Here is a 16,135-nt window from a genome sequence, read left to right on the forward strand (position 1 = left end):
ACCCAGCGCCCCGGCCACTGCAGCGCCCCGGCCCACTGTGGGCCGCATCTGGGCGGGAGTCGCTCGGCGCTTCTGCACCTTCTCAGTGAGCCGGGTTAAGCCGGCATCAGGCTCCCTCCTGCCCCAACGTGCAGAGACCCAGGGAGTTCAGGTTCACCATCTCCACCTCTTTAACAAAACAAACCAAAAAACTCCAGGGCTCCAGACACCGGGACATCTGCACAGAAGAGCCAGGCACCTAGCGGGGATGCCGGGACAGGAAGTGGGCAAAGGGACTCCACTAAGGCGGCCACGGCATGGTGCCTGCAACCGCCCGGCGGTCCGCGGAAGCAGCCCATCTGCAAGGGACAAGGCTCCCCCTGCACTCAGAAGACGTCGTTTCCACACATCTGGGGTTTGTTGGAAATCAGGGACAGGGTTCGCAGTCCTGAGAAGTCCACTCCTCCCAGTTCCCCACTCTGGGAACAGGAATCAGGTATCGGCTTTGGGAGGCCCCCACCTCTGAGCAGCACAGGGAACCCAGCCCTGCCGCCACTGGGCCAGGACTGGGAACTGTGCCCTGTCCTCTCCAAGAACTCTGGTGCACAGGAAGCTTTCCCAGGCCTGGGTGGGAGGAAGGTGAAAAGGAGCCCTGAAATATTGACCCCAGGGTCTGGGGGGATTCCTGTGGTCCTGGTGTGCGGCTAAGGCATGACACTGGAGAAAGCGCCCGCTTCGGGTCATTCCAGAGGCCTGAATAGGGAAGAAATGGCCTTTCCGATGGCCTGTTCTCCCCCACACACCCACCATTCTAGACCAAGCACAGGCTCCTTCCAGCACTCAGCCCCCATCGAGTCCCCTGCTAGGTGTGGGGTCCAGCAGCCCTCCTCCATGTCCCCTCTGTTTGTGGGATCAAAGGCAGCCTTCCCCAAGGGCCTCTGTGGTCTCCTGCCTCCTGCTGCTCAAGTCTGGGAGACATTCCCACCAAGTATGGGGCAGGAGAACATGCCGAGAGAGCCATAGCCTCATCCTGGCCTGACTCAGTGGCCCAGGTATGGGGGTGGGGTGAGTGCTGGCCGTCTGGATCCTTCCTGGGGCATTTCCAATCTCCCAGGAAACCCAGATGGCAAACTAGAGGATATGTGCTTCTTTGCTACCGGAGTTTTTCCTAAAGGAACAAGGTGGGGGTGGGGAGTGAGTAAAACTTGCCCTGGAATTCAATAGAGCCTGAGACCAAGTGTCTGAAAGACCACAGCCAAGTTCAAAATGCACAGAAGACCGGGAGGGAAAGGGGTGAGAACAGATGAGGTCAGTTCACCTTGCTAGGCGCCATGCCCACTCCTGTCCTGCACATACAGCCCAAAGCAGGGCTCCCTGGGGCCTGAAGGGCTAGGAGGGGCGGCTGGGGCAGCTCTGACCCTGCCAGTTCACACGGGGCACAAAGTCTGGCCAAGCCAAGGAGCCCTCTAGCCCTGAATGCATTTGTAGACTCTGGGAGTGCATGGTGGGCCCTCTTGGTAGTTTTGCTACTCAATGGGTTTCTGGGGATCCCCTGGGGCTTGGGGCCCTCCTATGCGATGTCTAGTAAGATACTTCCTCCAGCATTGCAGGACCAGCATTTCTGGCTTTCAAGCCTGGCCTTTTCCCTAAGGAATTCACCTGCTCATGGGTCTATGGGCACTGGGAGCACTGGGAGTCTGCAGGGCTCATGGGTAAACGAGTTTCCATGGGCTCCCTCCCTGCCCAGCCCCCAGCAGAAGGCAGAGGTAAAAGGCCCTCTCCGGCCTCCTAGACCCCGGCTATGAAGTTGGTTTTGGAACTTGACAGCAGCATGCAGCTGTCTAGTGTAGCAGCCTCTATGGGGCCAACCCACATTCACTGTCTGTGGCCAAGACAAGGAGGTCACTGGGAATGAGCTCACAGCACTTACAGTCCCAGCACAGGGGTCCTAGGACCTGGCATCAGCCCCAAAGCTCTGCAGAGCGAGACTTGGTTTGAAAGCTGCCCTCAAACCTGTTACTATCAACCTTTTTCCCGCTGGGCCTCCACTTGCCCTACTTGTTCCCCAAGCCCCCCAAAGCCCTTGCCAGGCAGGGACAGGGAACTGCGTCCCAGGGAGGACCTGCATCTGCCCTTCCCCGCTTCACCTTTTCTCCCCACGGGACTCCTCAACGACGCCTGACCTGCTCTCCGCTTCTAAGTGTGGCCACGCGGGGGCAGGGCCTGGTCAGGCCAGGACGAAACCTCAGCCAGGGCCATGGCCTTGGGAACAGCCTGCCTGGGCTCCTCCAGCAGACTGGGAGACGCTGGAGCCAGGGCTGCTTGGGCAACGTGCGGGTGGGCAGCTCGGCCATCTCCCTGGCCAGCCTTGACCAGCAGCTACCCCTCCCCTGGCAGAACCAGAGAAGCAGTGACCCCATCCCTACCCCACAGCCTGGCAAAGGGCAGGGACCAGACGGCACAGACCAGCTTGCTCCCATACCTCCTGCCCTTCTTCCCTAGGCCCTGGCAACAGTGCCAGGGATGGCTGTCCTGCCCTAGCCTGGTCAGGGTTCTGAGAATCACCTCCTGAGCTGGAGGAAGGGGCAGGGAGAGGGACCGAGAGAGTTGGTGCACCCCAAGAGCACCAGGGATACGCAACCTTGGCATCCGTTGGCAACCTCCAGGGCAAGGGAAAAGGAGGCCTTTGCTGGGCTGCAGGGTGAGGGTGGGGTAGAGACCCTCTCTGCAGATGGGAGTGCTTCGCGGGCACCATGGTAACTACCCCAGGCCTCCTCCGGAGCCCTTGGAGGCTTCAGGCAGGAGCAGGCAGGGACCTGGGGTGCCGAGTACGGGAGTGACCTTGAGTCCTTTGTAGCCAGCAGCTCCAGCCAGGCTGGGCCCACGGTCGGAAACCTGCCTCTGGCGGGGTTTAGGCAGGACAGTGCTTGTGTTCCTGGGCTCGAGCACCTCCCCGCCACTCCGGTGAGCAGGTTCAGGGCCCCCCTTGGCCATCCAGGGCTACAGTGGTGCCCCAGCCTGAGAGGTAGAGCAAGACCTCCAGAGCTGGGTCGGGCGCTAAACACAGCTGTTCTGTGGTCCAGCCCCTGTTGAAAGATGGTCAGGGTGTGGGGAGGTCGATAGACCCTCGCAAGGATGGCGGGGACCAGGGCTGTGCCATTGCTGACGGCCCTTCTCTGGGGGACACTCACCTTTTGCCAGAAACAGCCCCTGCGGAGGCTAAGGAGCGCTTCCTCCGGCAGGGGCTCCGGCGGCGAGCTGGCTGCAGGACTGGGCACCCTGGACCCGTGGGAGCCGCATCCGGGTTCGAATCCGAGCAGGCAAGCGGTGCCGACTGCGGAGGATCCAAGGCAGAAGGCCCGGCACACACCGCCGCTGCCGGCTGCGGCCAAGCCCGGCTCTGCTGGGCTTTTTCTCTGGGGTAGCGCCGACCCTGCGCCCCTCCCCATCCCGGGCGCCTCTGCTAAGACACCTGGGTCTCGGGGGTTCTCAGGGCCGCTGCGTTTCACCTCCTTTAACGCAGAGGCGTGGAGTTGCACGTGTGGGTCTCAGTGGAGCCGCCACAGGTCTCATTACACAACAAAGGGCAGGGAGGGCACGGCAGGAGCCTCGCGGGGCGGAGGAGAGACTCCCCGCACCGCGGGCGCAACCCCTGCTCCGGGCTCAGGCTGACGCTGCGGCAGCTCCCGGTCCCGTGGCCGGGCAGGACTTCGGTTCTCTAGGAGGGCGCTCAGGGGAGCGACTCGGGCAAGGCAGCGCCTCGGTTTCCTTCTAGTTCATTCTCGATTCCCAGATTCTCAGATGGGAAATCCTCACTCAGGCCGCCAGGCTCCTGGGCCGGGGCCACCCTGCCTGCACCCAGCCAGGCTCCTCCTCCGCGGCGCCTCGGAGTTTGGGGGCTGCAGGGGCAGAGGAAGCGCTTGGTCGGCTCCCGCCCGCGCTGCTCCACCTGCGCTGCCTGCCCTTCCGCCCCCTAGGCACCTGGGCCCGAGAGCCCAGAGGGGAGCGTTCCCAGAGGCCCGGGTCCCCGAAGGTGGCCCAGCTCGGGCGCTCGCGCAGCCAGTCACTCACCTGGGGGCGCGGCGGAGCCCGACGGGGCTGCCGCGGCAGGAGCGCGCGGGCTGGGACGATCCGCCGAGGACGCCCGGTGTTCGGACCGCCGCCCCCACGCTGTGCCCCCGCGCGGGGCATGTTGGCCTCCGCAGCTCCGCGCAGGACCGCGGGCGGCGGGTCCCAGGGCCGCCCGCCGGCCTGGGCAGTGGCGGAGCGCGGAGCTGGCGGCGCCTCTGCTGTTGTTTTTGAGCCGCGAAGCCCGAAGCAGCAGCCGTTGGGTGGGGGCGAAGGGGAGGAGGCGGGGGCCGGGAGGCCCGAGGGGGGCGGCGGGGCCCGGAGGGGGCTTCGGAGGAGCCGGGTTCTGGCGCGCGAACCCCGACACCCCCTCCGGCGATCGCGGGGCGGGGACGGGGGCCGAGGGGAGAGAGAGGACGGGAGAAAAGCGGGCCGGGGCGACGGGGAACGCCAAGCTTTTTAATTAGTCATAAAATGCAGTAAAACGCAGCAAAACCCGCCCGGACCCGCGTCCGAACTCTCGGCGCGCGAGCCCCGAGATCCGAGGAAGTCGCGTGGAAAACCGCAGCCGCCACCCCGTCTTCGGCCCCGGCTGGGGCGGGAGCTGCAGCGCGACGCGACGCGAGGCAGGGGCAGGGTGGGGGGATAGTCACCTCGCCTCCGGGGCCACCTGGGTCCTTTTAAAGTGTCCGGGGTGCGGGCCCCGGGCGGGAGCGCCCAGCACGGAATGTTTTCTTAAAGGGCCAGTTACGAGCTGCGCTGAAAAGGGGGGGAGAGGGGGGAGAGAGAAGTGAGACGGAGACCGGGAAGGCCGAGGAGAGCCCCCCAATCCCGCGCCGAGGCGGCGGCGGCGGCGGCGGCAGCGCGACGATGAGGATGATGAATACATTGCAAAGTTTTTTTGGCCCCGGCGAGGGGTGTCAGATTGAGTGCTCTGTGCGCATGTGCGAAGGTGTCCAAACTGACAATGCTGGGGAGATGAAGATAGTGTGTGGCTGCTTCTGGACTCAAGGAGGAGGAGAGGGATTCCGCGAGCCGACACCATGCGATCCAAGGCGAGGGCGAGGAAGCTAGCCAAAAGTAAGTCTCCCGCGCTCGGCCGCGCCGCGCCGCCGGGCCCGGGCCGCCGGGCCGGGGCGCCCGGGCCAGGGGTGCGCGTCGGGGCGCGGCCCGCGCGCCTGCGGCTCGGGGCCCCCGGCTCGGCCGCGCGGCCCGGGGGGCTGCTCCGCCTCCCGCGCTCCGGGGCGACCGGGCCCGGCGCGGAGGCTCGGGGCGCCCGGGCCGCGCGCTCCCCGAAGGCGCCGGCCCCCTCCCCGCCGAACCCCCTCCCCCCCCAACAGTGTCAGGCGCTCGGGCCCGGGAACCCGAGGCGCGCGGTGGGGGCCGGGGAGGGGGGCGGAGGGGGAGGGCCGGGGGTGGAGGGGAGCGAAAAGCGAAAGTTAGCGAAAAGTTGACGAAAGGGGAGAGCAACTTTTTCCTCCCCGCTCGCTCTCTCCCTCTCTCTCTCCCAGTGGCTCTCAGTCCTGGTCAAATCATATTCCGGGCTTTTGAAATAGTGGGCGCTAGAGCACCGCCTTTGGCGTCCGCCAGCCGGGCGCAGAGGAGGGAGACCCCGAGCCGGGGAGGGGCGGAGGAGGGGGCGCGGGCCGGCGCCCACCCGGCTCCGCGGGCGCAGGGGCAGGGGCGGCGACGGCAGAAACGGCCGCAGCCGCTTGGGGAGCAAAATGGAGACTTTTGCCCGGGCTGGGAACTGCGGCCGTGAAGTTTATGCCCCGGCGGTGCCCCGCGAGGTGGTGGAGAGCGCTGCTCGGGGACGCAGGCAGCCCGCGCGGGCAGCCGAGGTGGCCGTGCCTCCCACAGGAGGGTCCCCACTCGCCACCTCCCGACCCGCCGCGGCCGCCCTCAGGCCCGAGCGGAGTCCTCCGCACCCGCTCGCCTGGCACAGCCCGGCCCGGCGGCGACTGTCCCCGGCCGCACTGCCTGGTCCTCGGTCTTACTTTCTCTTTCGCTCCGTCTCGGCCGAGCCCCGGGCTCCGCGCGCCCTGCCTGCCGCCAGCCGGTCCCTCCCGCGAGCCGAGTGCTCCCGCCGCCCGCGCCCTCGCCTGCCGCAGCCGCGCCTCCGAGTAGCCCGCGCGCAACCCGCGCCCCGGCCGCCGGCGCCATCCGCTGTGGGCCCGCGGTGCTGGGGACTGCGGCCGCCGAGGCGGGCAGGTGGGGGCGGGCGGCGCCGCGGCCCGGCTAGCGCGGCTCCCGCAGCCCCGCGGATGCCCCGGCTACAGCGAAGCGGCCAGCGCCGCGCGGAGAGGCACCGGCGCCGCCCGCTGCAGCCACCCCCTCCTCCGCAGGCAGCCCGCCCACCCGCGGCAGAGGCGCCCCGGCTGCTCCCCTCGAGGTCCCCACCCGACCCACGCCGTTCCGTCCGCGCCTCCGGGGCCGGGTCCCGCCAGGCCGGCCGCGCGGCCACCCAGGGCCGAACCCCCAAGCGTGAGCAGGGGTGAGCGCGGGGCTGGCGGTGGTTTCCAGAGGCTCCACTCCCTCGGCTCGGGACCCGCCCGGCTCGTCCCAACAGCGGCCCCGCAGCGTAGGCCCCGCACTGGGAAAAGCAGCTCCGAGTTGTTCCCCTGCGCTCCGCCGTCGGCCGCGCGCGCGGACCCTGCTTGAGGCGCCCCCTCCCCGCCGGGCTCCGCTGCCCGGTGCCCTTGGCCTCGGCCTCCCGTGACCTCTGACCCCTCTTGGTGCGAACAAGGCCGGGCGTTTCGCGGCCGACGCGCAGGGGCTGTCTGTGCAGGGCGCTGCGGGCCCTCCGCGCGTGGGGTGTGCGTGTGCGTGTTCGGGTTCGGGTTCGGTTCTGCGTGTGCACCGCGGGCCTTCTCAGAGTCTGGACCACCGGGCTGCGTGCGGGCCGCCAGGTCAGGCCCTCGCCCGGGCAGGGCCCGAAGCTGGAGCGAGAAAGTGGAAAGCCGCTGCGCTGTCGCCCGGCCTTCGCTGCAAGCGAGAGGCCGACTCGGCGCACCCGCGCGGCCCCGGAAACTTCCGAGAGGCCCCTGCGCGCCGAGCGCCCGCCTGGCCCCAGTTCCCCGCCGGACCCACCTCTGCCAGGTGGGGAGGGTTGCCGGGGACCGGGTCTGCTCAGGACCAGAACTGGTGTCTGGCGGCCGTCTGGTTGCCTGGCCCGGAGGCCGGAGAGCGGGGCCCAGCGGGAGCGCCGAGCGCTGGCTTCCTTTTCCCGAGAGTCTTTAGTGAGGAAAACCCCATGGGAGGTGACAGCCAGGCCTCGGCCCTGCGTCCACACTTGGCTGAGCGCTGGAAACCCCTCCTTCCGGGCTCCACAGCTGGGACCGCTGTCCCCAGGGCCCACCAAGGTGGCTGAGCCAGGTTCAGGATCACACTGCCTGCCCTGAGCAAGGCAGGATCCGCTGAAGAAATTCATTTCATCAGGCGATATTTTAAGCAGATGTTAACTTCCCCGGGGACCACAGTCACTATTACCTGAATTGGAGGCAGTAGGGCCAGCACTCCGGCCGGCCCCTCCCCACAGTACCAACCAGGTCAGGGGACTGCGGGGTGGGGCAGGGGCAAAGTCACGGTTACCAGGCCTGTGTTCAGGCTGGGCACAGGAAAACAACCAGGCCAGTGGAGGTGACCCCATGACCCAGCGTTTCGGGGGCCACCCCCGCGTGTGCATCTGGGGCTGTAATTTCGTTTGTGTTTCTCTGGAGACCTCCATCCAGGCCTCAGCTCAAGTGGGTCGCTCCTCCTGGTCCTGTGAGGGGCTGAATGGTAGCAGCTCTGGGGGTGACCAGGGCTCCCAGCTGAGCTTTCCAAGGACAGAGGTGGCCACTGGGGTACTCAGGCCGGGACTGTGGCTCAGCTGACGGGAAACCCACAGCCTCCTCCACCTGAGCCTGGGGCCAGGAGCAGAATAAGGACAGTTCAAGGGACAGGGTCCTCCCTATTGAAGCCAGCTCCATGCAGGCCGGTGGGGAAGTGGCCTGGGGAAGTGGCCGAGGTGGCCCCACATTTACAAACTAAACGCCTAACAAAAGCTCATTGTTTCCAGGGCTGTTGTGATTCAGGTGGGCAGGTGGGGTGTTAGCACCACCAAGGTGCCCTCCCAACTGCTGGGGGGGCCTCTGTGCAGGTGGGATATGTGGCCTGGGAGAGGGTCGCAGCCAGCGACCCCATCAGAGCTGCCCCTTGAGGCCTGAGCCCCATCTAGGTGACAGACCGGGTCCTAGACGCTGCATACCCCAGGGCTGGGGGAGTGTCCGCTCCACACCTGCCATCTAGCCCCTAGGGTGGGGGAGCGGCAGCCCCCGCAGTGGGGACTGCGAGTGTCTTGCTTGTGTTTGAGGGTGCTGTGTGTGGAAGGTGTGCCTGAGACAGGGTAGAGGTGAGCGGGGCCGAAGGCCCAGCTCACAGCCTCCTTCCTTCTTCCTGCAGAAACAGGCCAGGCTGTCTGGGCCCTCCCTTCTCCCACTCTCCCTGGGGAAATTAGCCCCTTACACCAGTCCCCTCCCCAGAGCCAGGACAGCTGCCTTCTGTCAGGAGGCCAGTTAGGGCAGCAGCGCCAGGAAGCGTCCGGCGGGAGTCCAGCGTCTTGCCCCGCTTCAGACGAAAACACAGAGGCTGCGGTGGAGAGTGGAGGGGTGGAGTGCAGGGCTGGCCGCCAGGGCCTGGTGCCCCGCTGCAGTGGACTGTGTCGCCACAGGCCCTCCCTCTGCTCCCGGCGGGCAGGTGTGCCGTGGCTCGGAAGCTGGCAGGAGGGGGCTTGCCAAGCTGGCTTGTGGAGCAACTGCTGGGTGGGCCTCTTGGGGACAGGCGCTGGCCTTGCCCTGGGCTCACCGACCACCAGACTCCCACCCGGGGCCGCCCTCCTTGTCCTGTGAGTGGCTCTCCAGAGCAGGTGGCACTCAGCCTCCTGGCCCCTCCTGGCCCCAAGTCTTCCTCGGCTCCTGAGTCCTCCTCTGGGCAGTGCGCAGGGCAGGGGACCAGGTCTGCCGTTTGTGCTGGGAGATTGGGTGACCGTGGCCGGGCAGCCAGGGGCTCCCCCAACCAGGCGCCTGAGGGGAGGCCAGGCTGGTGGCAGCTCGCTGGGCCGCGGAGGGCCCGATTAGCCCCCTGTTTTATTCAATTAGGAGGCAATTAGGGATCCTTGGGGGGCTGGGGCTGGTAATTAAGGTGATGTATAATTAGAGTTTCAACAAAAATTATCCAGGATTAAAAATCTTTTGAATAATTTCGTTTAAAAATTTCAAATAGCGTTAAATACAATTTATCAGGTTTTGAATCAAACCCGTGTAACAAGTCTTGGAAGCTGCAGCTCGCGTCGCCGGCGCGGGAGGACCGGGAGCAGCTCGGGCGACTTCCCTGTGCGGGAAAGAAACTTCGCAGCGAAGCCAGCTGGCTGGGGCCTCGCCGCGGTGCCGACTCGGGCGGCCGGCCGAGGACTGCAGACTGCGCGGGCCGGGTCGGGGAGCCGGGCTTGGGGGCCGGGCCTGCCGGTGGTCGCCGCCGACTTCCCGCTCCCCACGCACAAAGTCGCGGCCAACCACCGCGCCCGCGAGCAGCGCCCGCCTCTCCACCGCGCAGCCGGCGCCCCAGACTGGCCCGGCGGGAGCGGCGCCCACCCCTCTAGAGCCCCAGCTGGAACCCCAGGGTCCCTTCCTCCTGGCCTCCCTGGCGGAGAAGGGCTGCCTCTGCGTCCGAACCCCGGACCCTCGGCCTCCTGCGGGACCCCGTGGGCGCCAGGCCCCGTTCGCGCCGCTTCCCTGTGGCATCCCCGACCTGCGCCCGGAGAGACCAGGGAGCGCGCACCGCCTGGGTTTAGGTAGGAGCTGTGTGGGGAGGGAAGACGGTGCGGAGAAACCGAGGCAGAGGTTGGGAGCCCGGATTTCGAGGGCAGACCCGCCTGCACAGCTTCGCGAAGGTAGAGCCAGTCTGATCCGCAGCCCCGGCCCCCTCGGGGACCCGCAGGACTTTTTAAAGATGTCCCAGTGCACCTGGGGGACCGGACCCCTCCTCCCTTCTCTGGCCCTGGGAGGATGGAGTGCGGAGGAGCAGACACCGCTTTTGGGACTGAGAAACCCCAGGCTCAGAGAGGTGGAGTAACTCTTGGGAGGCCACACAGCAAAGTGAGGGCTCCCCTAAAATTCGGAGAAATGAAGAGCTCCAGGGTTTCTAACGCAGCACTCCGCTCCCCCACGGGGCGCCGCAGGCTGCTGTGAATTCAGTACGGTGTTTTTTTTTTTTTTTTTTTATGTGTCAGGGTTTAAGCATCTTCTCAAGGCCAGTGCTCAACTTGTATCAGGTCTGTTCTTAAAAAGCCGGTGGGGCGTCACGTGCGCCCAGCGTGGGAGTGGCCTCCCACCTGCAGGCTGGATTCCTGCTTCCCTGGGCCTGGACTCCTGCTGGCTCGGTCCGGCACCCCTCCTGCCCCTGCTGTGGGTGTCCTCTCCCCAAGGGCAGGCACAGACAAGCAGAAGCCTTAGTTGCGGCCTGGCCTGCACCTTCCACGCCCCCCCAGCTTACTGCCTTTGCCAGGAACAAGTGCAAGAGGCTCGGGTTGGCCCAGGAGGGGCAGGACCTGTCCTTCAGCACCCTGCGGATCTGGAGGGGAATAATCCCCCCCCCACCGAGAAGTCAGGAGGAGGTGGGGCTTGTTGCCCTGCTGGTCTGAGCTACAGGGCGGAAAGGGGCTGGCAGCTGATGTCCCTGGTCCAGCCTGGCATAGGCCGCTGCTCCTCAAGTCTGAGCACCTCCTAGGCTGCAGCCAGGGTCCCGGTGGCCATTCTGGGCCAGGAGTGCTCCCAAGGTCTGTTGAGCCCAGCGCAGGGGAGGGGTGGCCCCTGCCTGCTGTGACCACTTCACTCTTGGGCTTCACCATCAAATCCTCCACACTCTGGAGGTGCCTGGTCTGGCCTGCCTGGCCGGGCTCTCCCAAGAGGCAGGAACGGTGCCCCGGGGCCTGAAGATACGGCAGCTCCACCACCATATTTGTGTAATAGTTAACATTTTGGGCAAAAAAGGAGGGAAGTCAGATTCTGGTGAAGGTTTTGCTTATTTTATAACTATTTCTGTCCATGAAAATTGGCTTAATTATATCAATGGAATGTTTCTTTTTCAATTCTGTATGCAATTAGTCCATCGTGCCGGCTGCAATTTATTTTAATAAAAAAATAAACCAGTGGTGTGTTCAGTTCCTCGTCCCCTGGGGACAAATGCGATTGGTGTGTTTAATTTCATTAACTACAATGCGGCCTACTGGAAAAATGTATAAAATCAGCTTTATACAGCTTAAACACTGGCATTTGAAACAAATCATTATTGCATTAGCTGTCACACTGGTAATTCTAGAATCCAAGGAAAAAAATATATTATGGCTGTTTTTATAACCCTTTGCAAATGCACTGTTAAAATAATTTATAATCATTTTAAAACATGGCTGGGTCCTGGGGACTGTTTCATGTCCTCGGCACAAGGCTCTGCTGCCCCACGCGTGTTTTTTGCTTCCAAGCCTGCACTTGCACCTCTCTGGGTGGGGACCGTGGAGCCTGTGTTTAAACGAACCCGGTGAGGAGAGGTCACTTTTTCATGCTGGCCTGAACCCCACTCTTGAGGCGAGTATCGGGTGCGGTGGCAGGCTCATTTGCCATCCGCCTCAGGCCAGAGGGGACCCCAGAGGCCAGGGCTGCAGAACCCTCCCCAGCTGCTGCCCTCTGTCCTCCTCCTGGGGGAGGAGGCGGCGCACACCAGGCTTGACCAGGAGCTAGCCAAGCCCCAAGTGCAGGGTCCCCGCTTCAAACGCGCAGAAGCAGGAGCAGCCTCTGCCCTGCCCACCTCCAAGCCCTGCTTGGCACAGCGACTTTCTGAGCCCATTGCGAGGAAACCCACCAGACCCATGCTTCTCTTGGGATAACACGCTTCCCTGCGCACTGTGTAGCTCCAGGCTGCGCTCCGTCAAGCGTGGGTGTGTGAAAGGATGTGCCCAAGCATGTGTGTGTGTGTGCCCCAGTGTGCACGTGTGTTGCGATCCGCATCTCCGCCGTAGCCCTGGCCACATCTGCACCGACTCTGCAGTGGATGAAGGGAGGGTGCGGGGTGCTTGCTCCCTGTCCTGCTGGTGTAGACCTGGGCCCTCAGAGGATCTGTTGGGGCAGAGGAGACAAGGGAAGGGTTTGCTTCTGCTTCCGAGACGCTATGAGGAAGCTGAGTTGTGCCACGGAAGTCCTTGCGAGTGGCTGCCGGCTGTTCCCCAAGTGGAGTGGCTCCGGGAAGGTGTCTGTGCGTCCCAGAGCAGGGGAACGTGGGCTTGGCCTCTGTTTGCTCTCAGTATCCCCCGGCAGAAGCGCTGGAGCCCGGGGCTTCTCCAAGGGTGTCTGTCTCCTTCCTTGTCCGCAGGTAGTGCTGGGGGCATTAACAGGAAGGAATGGGCTCAGGGGCTTCGTTGCAGGCCGGGGACCAGGGCTGCCTTCCCTGGGGTGTGAGGGTGGGAGGGTTTTCCAGGCTTTACCGGGGTTTCTTAGGTAATTCCCAGAAGCCTCCTCAGCCTTCTTCGGCACATGAAGGACTATTCCCTGTCCCTCCTCCTTAGCCTTCTGACTTACATGGATGGTTTTCGTTAGATTTGGTTTTCTCCTCTGATGCCAAATTTATATTCTATAATGGATTTCAACATGGGGTGATGGTGGGTGTTTTTGGGGGACACGACTCTGGGGCTGATTCCCCTTGTTGCTTCTCAGGGGCTGGTCTGCGTCTCGGGTGACTCTCCCCAAGTCTCTGGCTCTGGGTCCCATCCGCGTTGAAGCAACCCCCACCGGGGAGGTCTGCAGACCCGCAGCTGGCTTTCCGTTCGGTGTGCCTCGGAGCCGGGCAATCAGGAGCTTTGTCCCCTTTCCCACTTTAGAAGAACAACAAAGCTGGATGCTTGGGGCGAGTGTCAAGTCCTAGTCCATGGGCCTCCCGGAGGCTACCGGCAAGGTCTCCCATGGGGCCTGGCCCTGCCCCATGACACAGGCTCAGCTTCCCACAGCAGCCCCAGAAACCGGGGCTCTATGCACCCTGACACTGCGCTGTGTGCGTGCCCCACTCTCCCGGGGTCCCTGGTGCCATGCTGCGCTGTGTGTGTGCCCCACTCTCCCGGGGTCCCCGGCGCCACACTGCGCTGTGTGTGTGCCCCGCTCTCCCGGGGTCCCTGGTGCCATGCTGCGCTGTGTGTGCCCTGCTCTCCCGGGGTCCCCGGCCCCATGCTGGCCCTCCTCTTTGCGAAGCCAGGTAAAGGTGAGACACTTTGGAGAACAAAAGAGAGTTTGAACTTGGTTGAGGTGCTGAGGTGTCCACACATGTGTGAACCTGCTCCTCCAGCAGGAGGTCTGCATGGAAGGATCTGGAAGGTCCAGCAGGGTGTTTAGTGGATGCTTTTTTCCTGGGTCCTGGAGCCAGGCTGGAGTGCTTCGCAATGTGTCCTCCAACCAGCCAGGCAGCCAGGTGGGGAGTTTTGCTTTTATCCCCTTGGCCTGTTTGGGAAGCGGACGGGTCAGTCCTCAGCCCCAGCTTTTGTGGGGGTTGTGGGGGGTGGGTGTACAGAGGTGTGCAGGCTGCAGGGGCTCACAGACCAGGCCCCGAGCGTGGACCACCAGCCCCACGGCATTGCTGAAGCAGAGCCCGGGCCGCAGCCTGATGCCAAACCATCCTGGGGTCTCCCCTCGGCTGCAGCAAAAGAACCCCTTTGACTCCTGCCTTATAACTCAGCCCTGCCATAAAACATGCAGTGATTGTTAGCTCCTCATTTCCAGCTAGGAAGCACAGGTGCCGGGATCTGTTCCGGCCCCTCCTACGTGCAGTGGGAGCCTCTCCGGCCCTCGTCTCACTGGGTCTTTTCCGTCCATGCCTCTGTCCTGGGGTGGAAACAGCCACTGGCACGTGGCACTTCTTTGCTTCTCGGAGGCCTCCCAGTTCCTGCAGGGGGTCGGGCGCTTCTGCGTGTTCCATTCCCTTTGTCCACTCATCTTCCCTGGCGCCAAGTGTGGTGTGGTGGGACTCCGGTGTGCTGGGCTCCGAGATGGGCATGTTGGGGGGCAGAGGACCTCTCTAGCTGCAGGATGCATGCCAGGGCCCACCCAGAGGGAGACAGGGTCCCCAAGCTCTGGGGGGCACAGGCTGCCTCCTGCTGTGATGGGTCAGGGACTCAGCAACTCCACACCAGACTCCGTCCTCACTGGGGAGCAGGCCCTTGCCCTGGGGTCTGGACCCCGGTGTCCAAGGTGGCAGGAAAGCCAGAATCTGATCAGTAGCTCACTCCAGCCCCCGCCACTGGAGACACGCGGCTCAGAGGCTCCTGTCTGCACTGGGGTGGTGGTGCCTGTTCCCAGCCCTGGTTCAAATCAGAAAGGCCCAGAAGGGACGGAGAGAGGGAGGCAGCCAGAGAGGAGGGTTATGTCATTTTCTTTGGGGCCATGAGCCTCTGTCTCTCTCTTTTTAATTCAGTGGTTCAAATGAAATTCACTTCTCTAGTACCTGTGGCAGGCAGGACACGGCCAGAGTTTTAGCATAGGGACGGGATGGCGGGGTGCATGTGTGAAGAGGGGACTCTGATGTGCGCGGGAACTCTTGCCTGCGACAGGGCTGATGCCTGTGTCTGCATCTAGACCTGCCAGCCGGTGCCCTAGCGACTGTGGCTTTCAGCGATAGAGCCCACCGTGGCTCCTGTGGCCGGGTCTCCCAGGGAAAGGGGAACGTGTTGAAAAATGCCCAGGCATTTCTGCCCAGCCACTGGGCTGTAACAGCCTCGTCGGAGAGGCCAGCTGCATCAGTGTGTAAAGCATTTAAACAAAGACCAAAAATGACGCTCACCAGAGGAGCCCAAATGGTGACTGCAGGGTGGCTGCGGCTGTCCCGGGCAAACAGGATGGCGGCGTGACTGTCTCCAGTGGCCCCGGGCATTAATCCTCATTTCACTACCTGCTGCCCATGCCTTCCCTGGAGGAGCCTGATCTGGAGTCTCCACTGCTGCCCCGGCCTGTTTCCCTCAGAGTGAAGGCTCGTGATGGGGAGGAGAGGTCTCGGCTCTGTCAGCATCTCTGGGCAATGTTGGCCCGAGAGCCCTTCCAGCGCCTTCCAGCCCCACCTCAGAGTGGCTGCTGTCAACCCTCTCCCATGCACTGTCTGGCAGGCCTAGCCACCCCTATGTGTGCACAGGGCTCCCTCGGGGTGGGCTACAGGCCTGTCAGGGGGCTGTCCGGAGGTCCCGGGGTCCTTTCAGAGGGAAGCCTGTCATGCAGAGGGTGCCTGTTGACTCGGTGAAAATATCACTGCTTCAGGCAGCAGCCAGCAGCATGGAGCGGCCTGGCCCCAGGGCTATGCCACCGTCCCACGCCACCCGCTCCTCCACAGGAGCTGGTTCCCCGGGAGATTTCTGGCCTCACACATCACCTGCCGCCTCTTCTTCCTGGGAAAGCCAATGCATTTCTGAACTACTTGAAAACCAGAGGGTGTTTTCTTGGCTGGAGCTGACGCTGCTTCAGGGAGCAGTGTCCCCTCACGCACCCCTTCCTCTGGCTGGATGTCGAGATCGTCTCCAGGGAGCGTGCAGACGTGTGTGTCCTCTGCGCACTCGCACACCTGCGGGCAAGCATGCTTCTGACGGCGGCCCCAGAGCGCCCGCCAAGCTGCCTGCTTTTGTGGATCAGTGACATCGCCCAGCTCCCAGCCCTCTTGTGCCCGAGAGAGCCACTTGCCCTGGCTGCAATGCGGCCCTTAGGCCTCCGTGGCGCCAGAGCCTGCTGCCTCAGTGGCTCGTGCCCACCCAGCCCAAAGCCGTTCTGCAGCTGGTCGTGGTGGGAGAAGAGACCGGAAAAGTTCAAAGGTGGAGAGGCAGTGGCGCTCCCGAGCACCTCCCTGCAGGCCTGTAACCCCTGAGAAGAAACAAAGAGGAAACAGGGCTGTTTAGACAATCCCGGGCCCCGGTGCCTGCGTTGGAAAAATTAGGCCCTCTTGAAAAATTACAGAATTATGCTGGCAGGGTCGGGTTCCGAGATAATGATGTGTCTGTGTGTGAAAATATTAAATTGCAATAACACGCCGTGCGAGG

At 63.8% G+C, this 16,135-nt stretch overlaps 2 protein-coding genes across 5 annotated transcripts in view; one reads left to right on the forward strand and one right to left on the reverse strand.

The window, feature by feature from the left end:
* Window positions 1-81: 81 nt before the first annotated feature.
* LOC119473287 lies at window positions 82-4,321 on the reverse strand. 2 transcript variants are annotated; one of them, XM_037743527.1, is made up of 3 exons: window positions 4,051-4,321; window positions 3,171-3,313; window positions 82-3,065 (listed from the first exon to the last, which is right to left on the reverse strand). In XM_037743527.1, exons 1-3 carry the CDS (start codon window positions 4,168-4,170, stop codon window positions 2,954-2,956), a joined length of 375 nt encoding a protein of 124 aa, XP_037599455.1. In that variant the 5' UTR covers window positions 4,171-4,321; the 3' UTR covers window positions 82-2,953. The 2 variants fall into 2 exon arrangements, with proteins under 2 accessions (XP_037599455.1, XP_037599454.1); XM_037743526.1 differs by lacking the exon at window positions 4,051-4,321 and having other exon boundaries at window positions 82-732; window positions 2,744-3,065; window positions 3,171-4,018.
* A 5-nt stretch (window positions 4,322-4,326) lies between these two features.
* Window positions 4,327-16,135, forward strand: part of PRDM16 (PR/SET domain 16) — a 354,638-nt gene continuing 342,829 nt past the window's right edge. For all 3 annotated transcript variants that reach the window (XM_037743522.1, XM_037743524.1, XM_037743525.1), the window contains exon 1: window positions 4,327-5,127. In XM_037743522.1, the coding sequence (XP_037599450.1) occupies window positions 5,091-5,127 (37 nt within the window). In that variant the 5' untranslated portion in view covers window positions 4,327-5,090. The remainder of the gene's footprint in view (window positions 5,128-16,135) is intronic.

The sequence above is a fragment of the Cebus imitator genome, unplaced genomic scaffold, assembly GCF_001604975.1.
Source record: "Cebus imitator isolate Cc_AM_T3 unplaced genomic scaffold, Cebus_imitator-1.0 Scaffold145, whole genome shotgun sequence".
Taxonomy (NCBI): Eukaryota; Metazoa; Chordata; class Mammalia; order Primates; family Cebidae; genus Cebus; species Cebus imitator.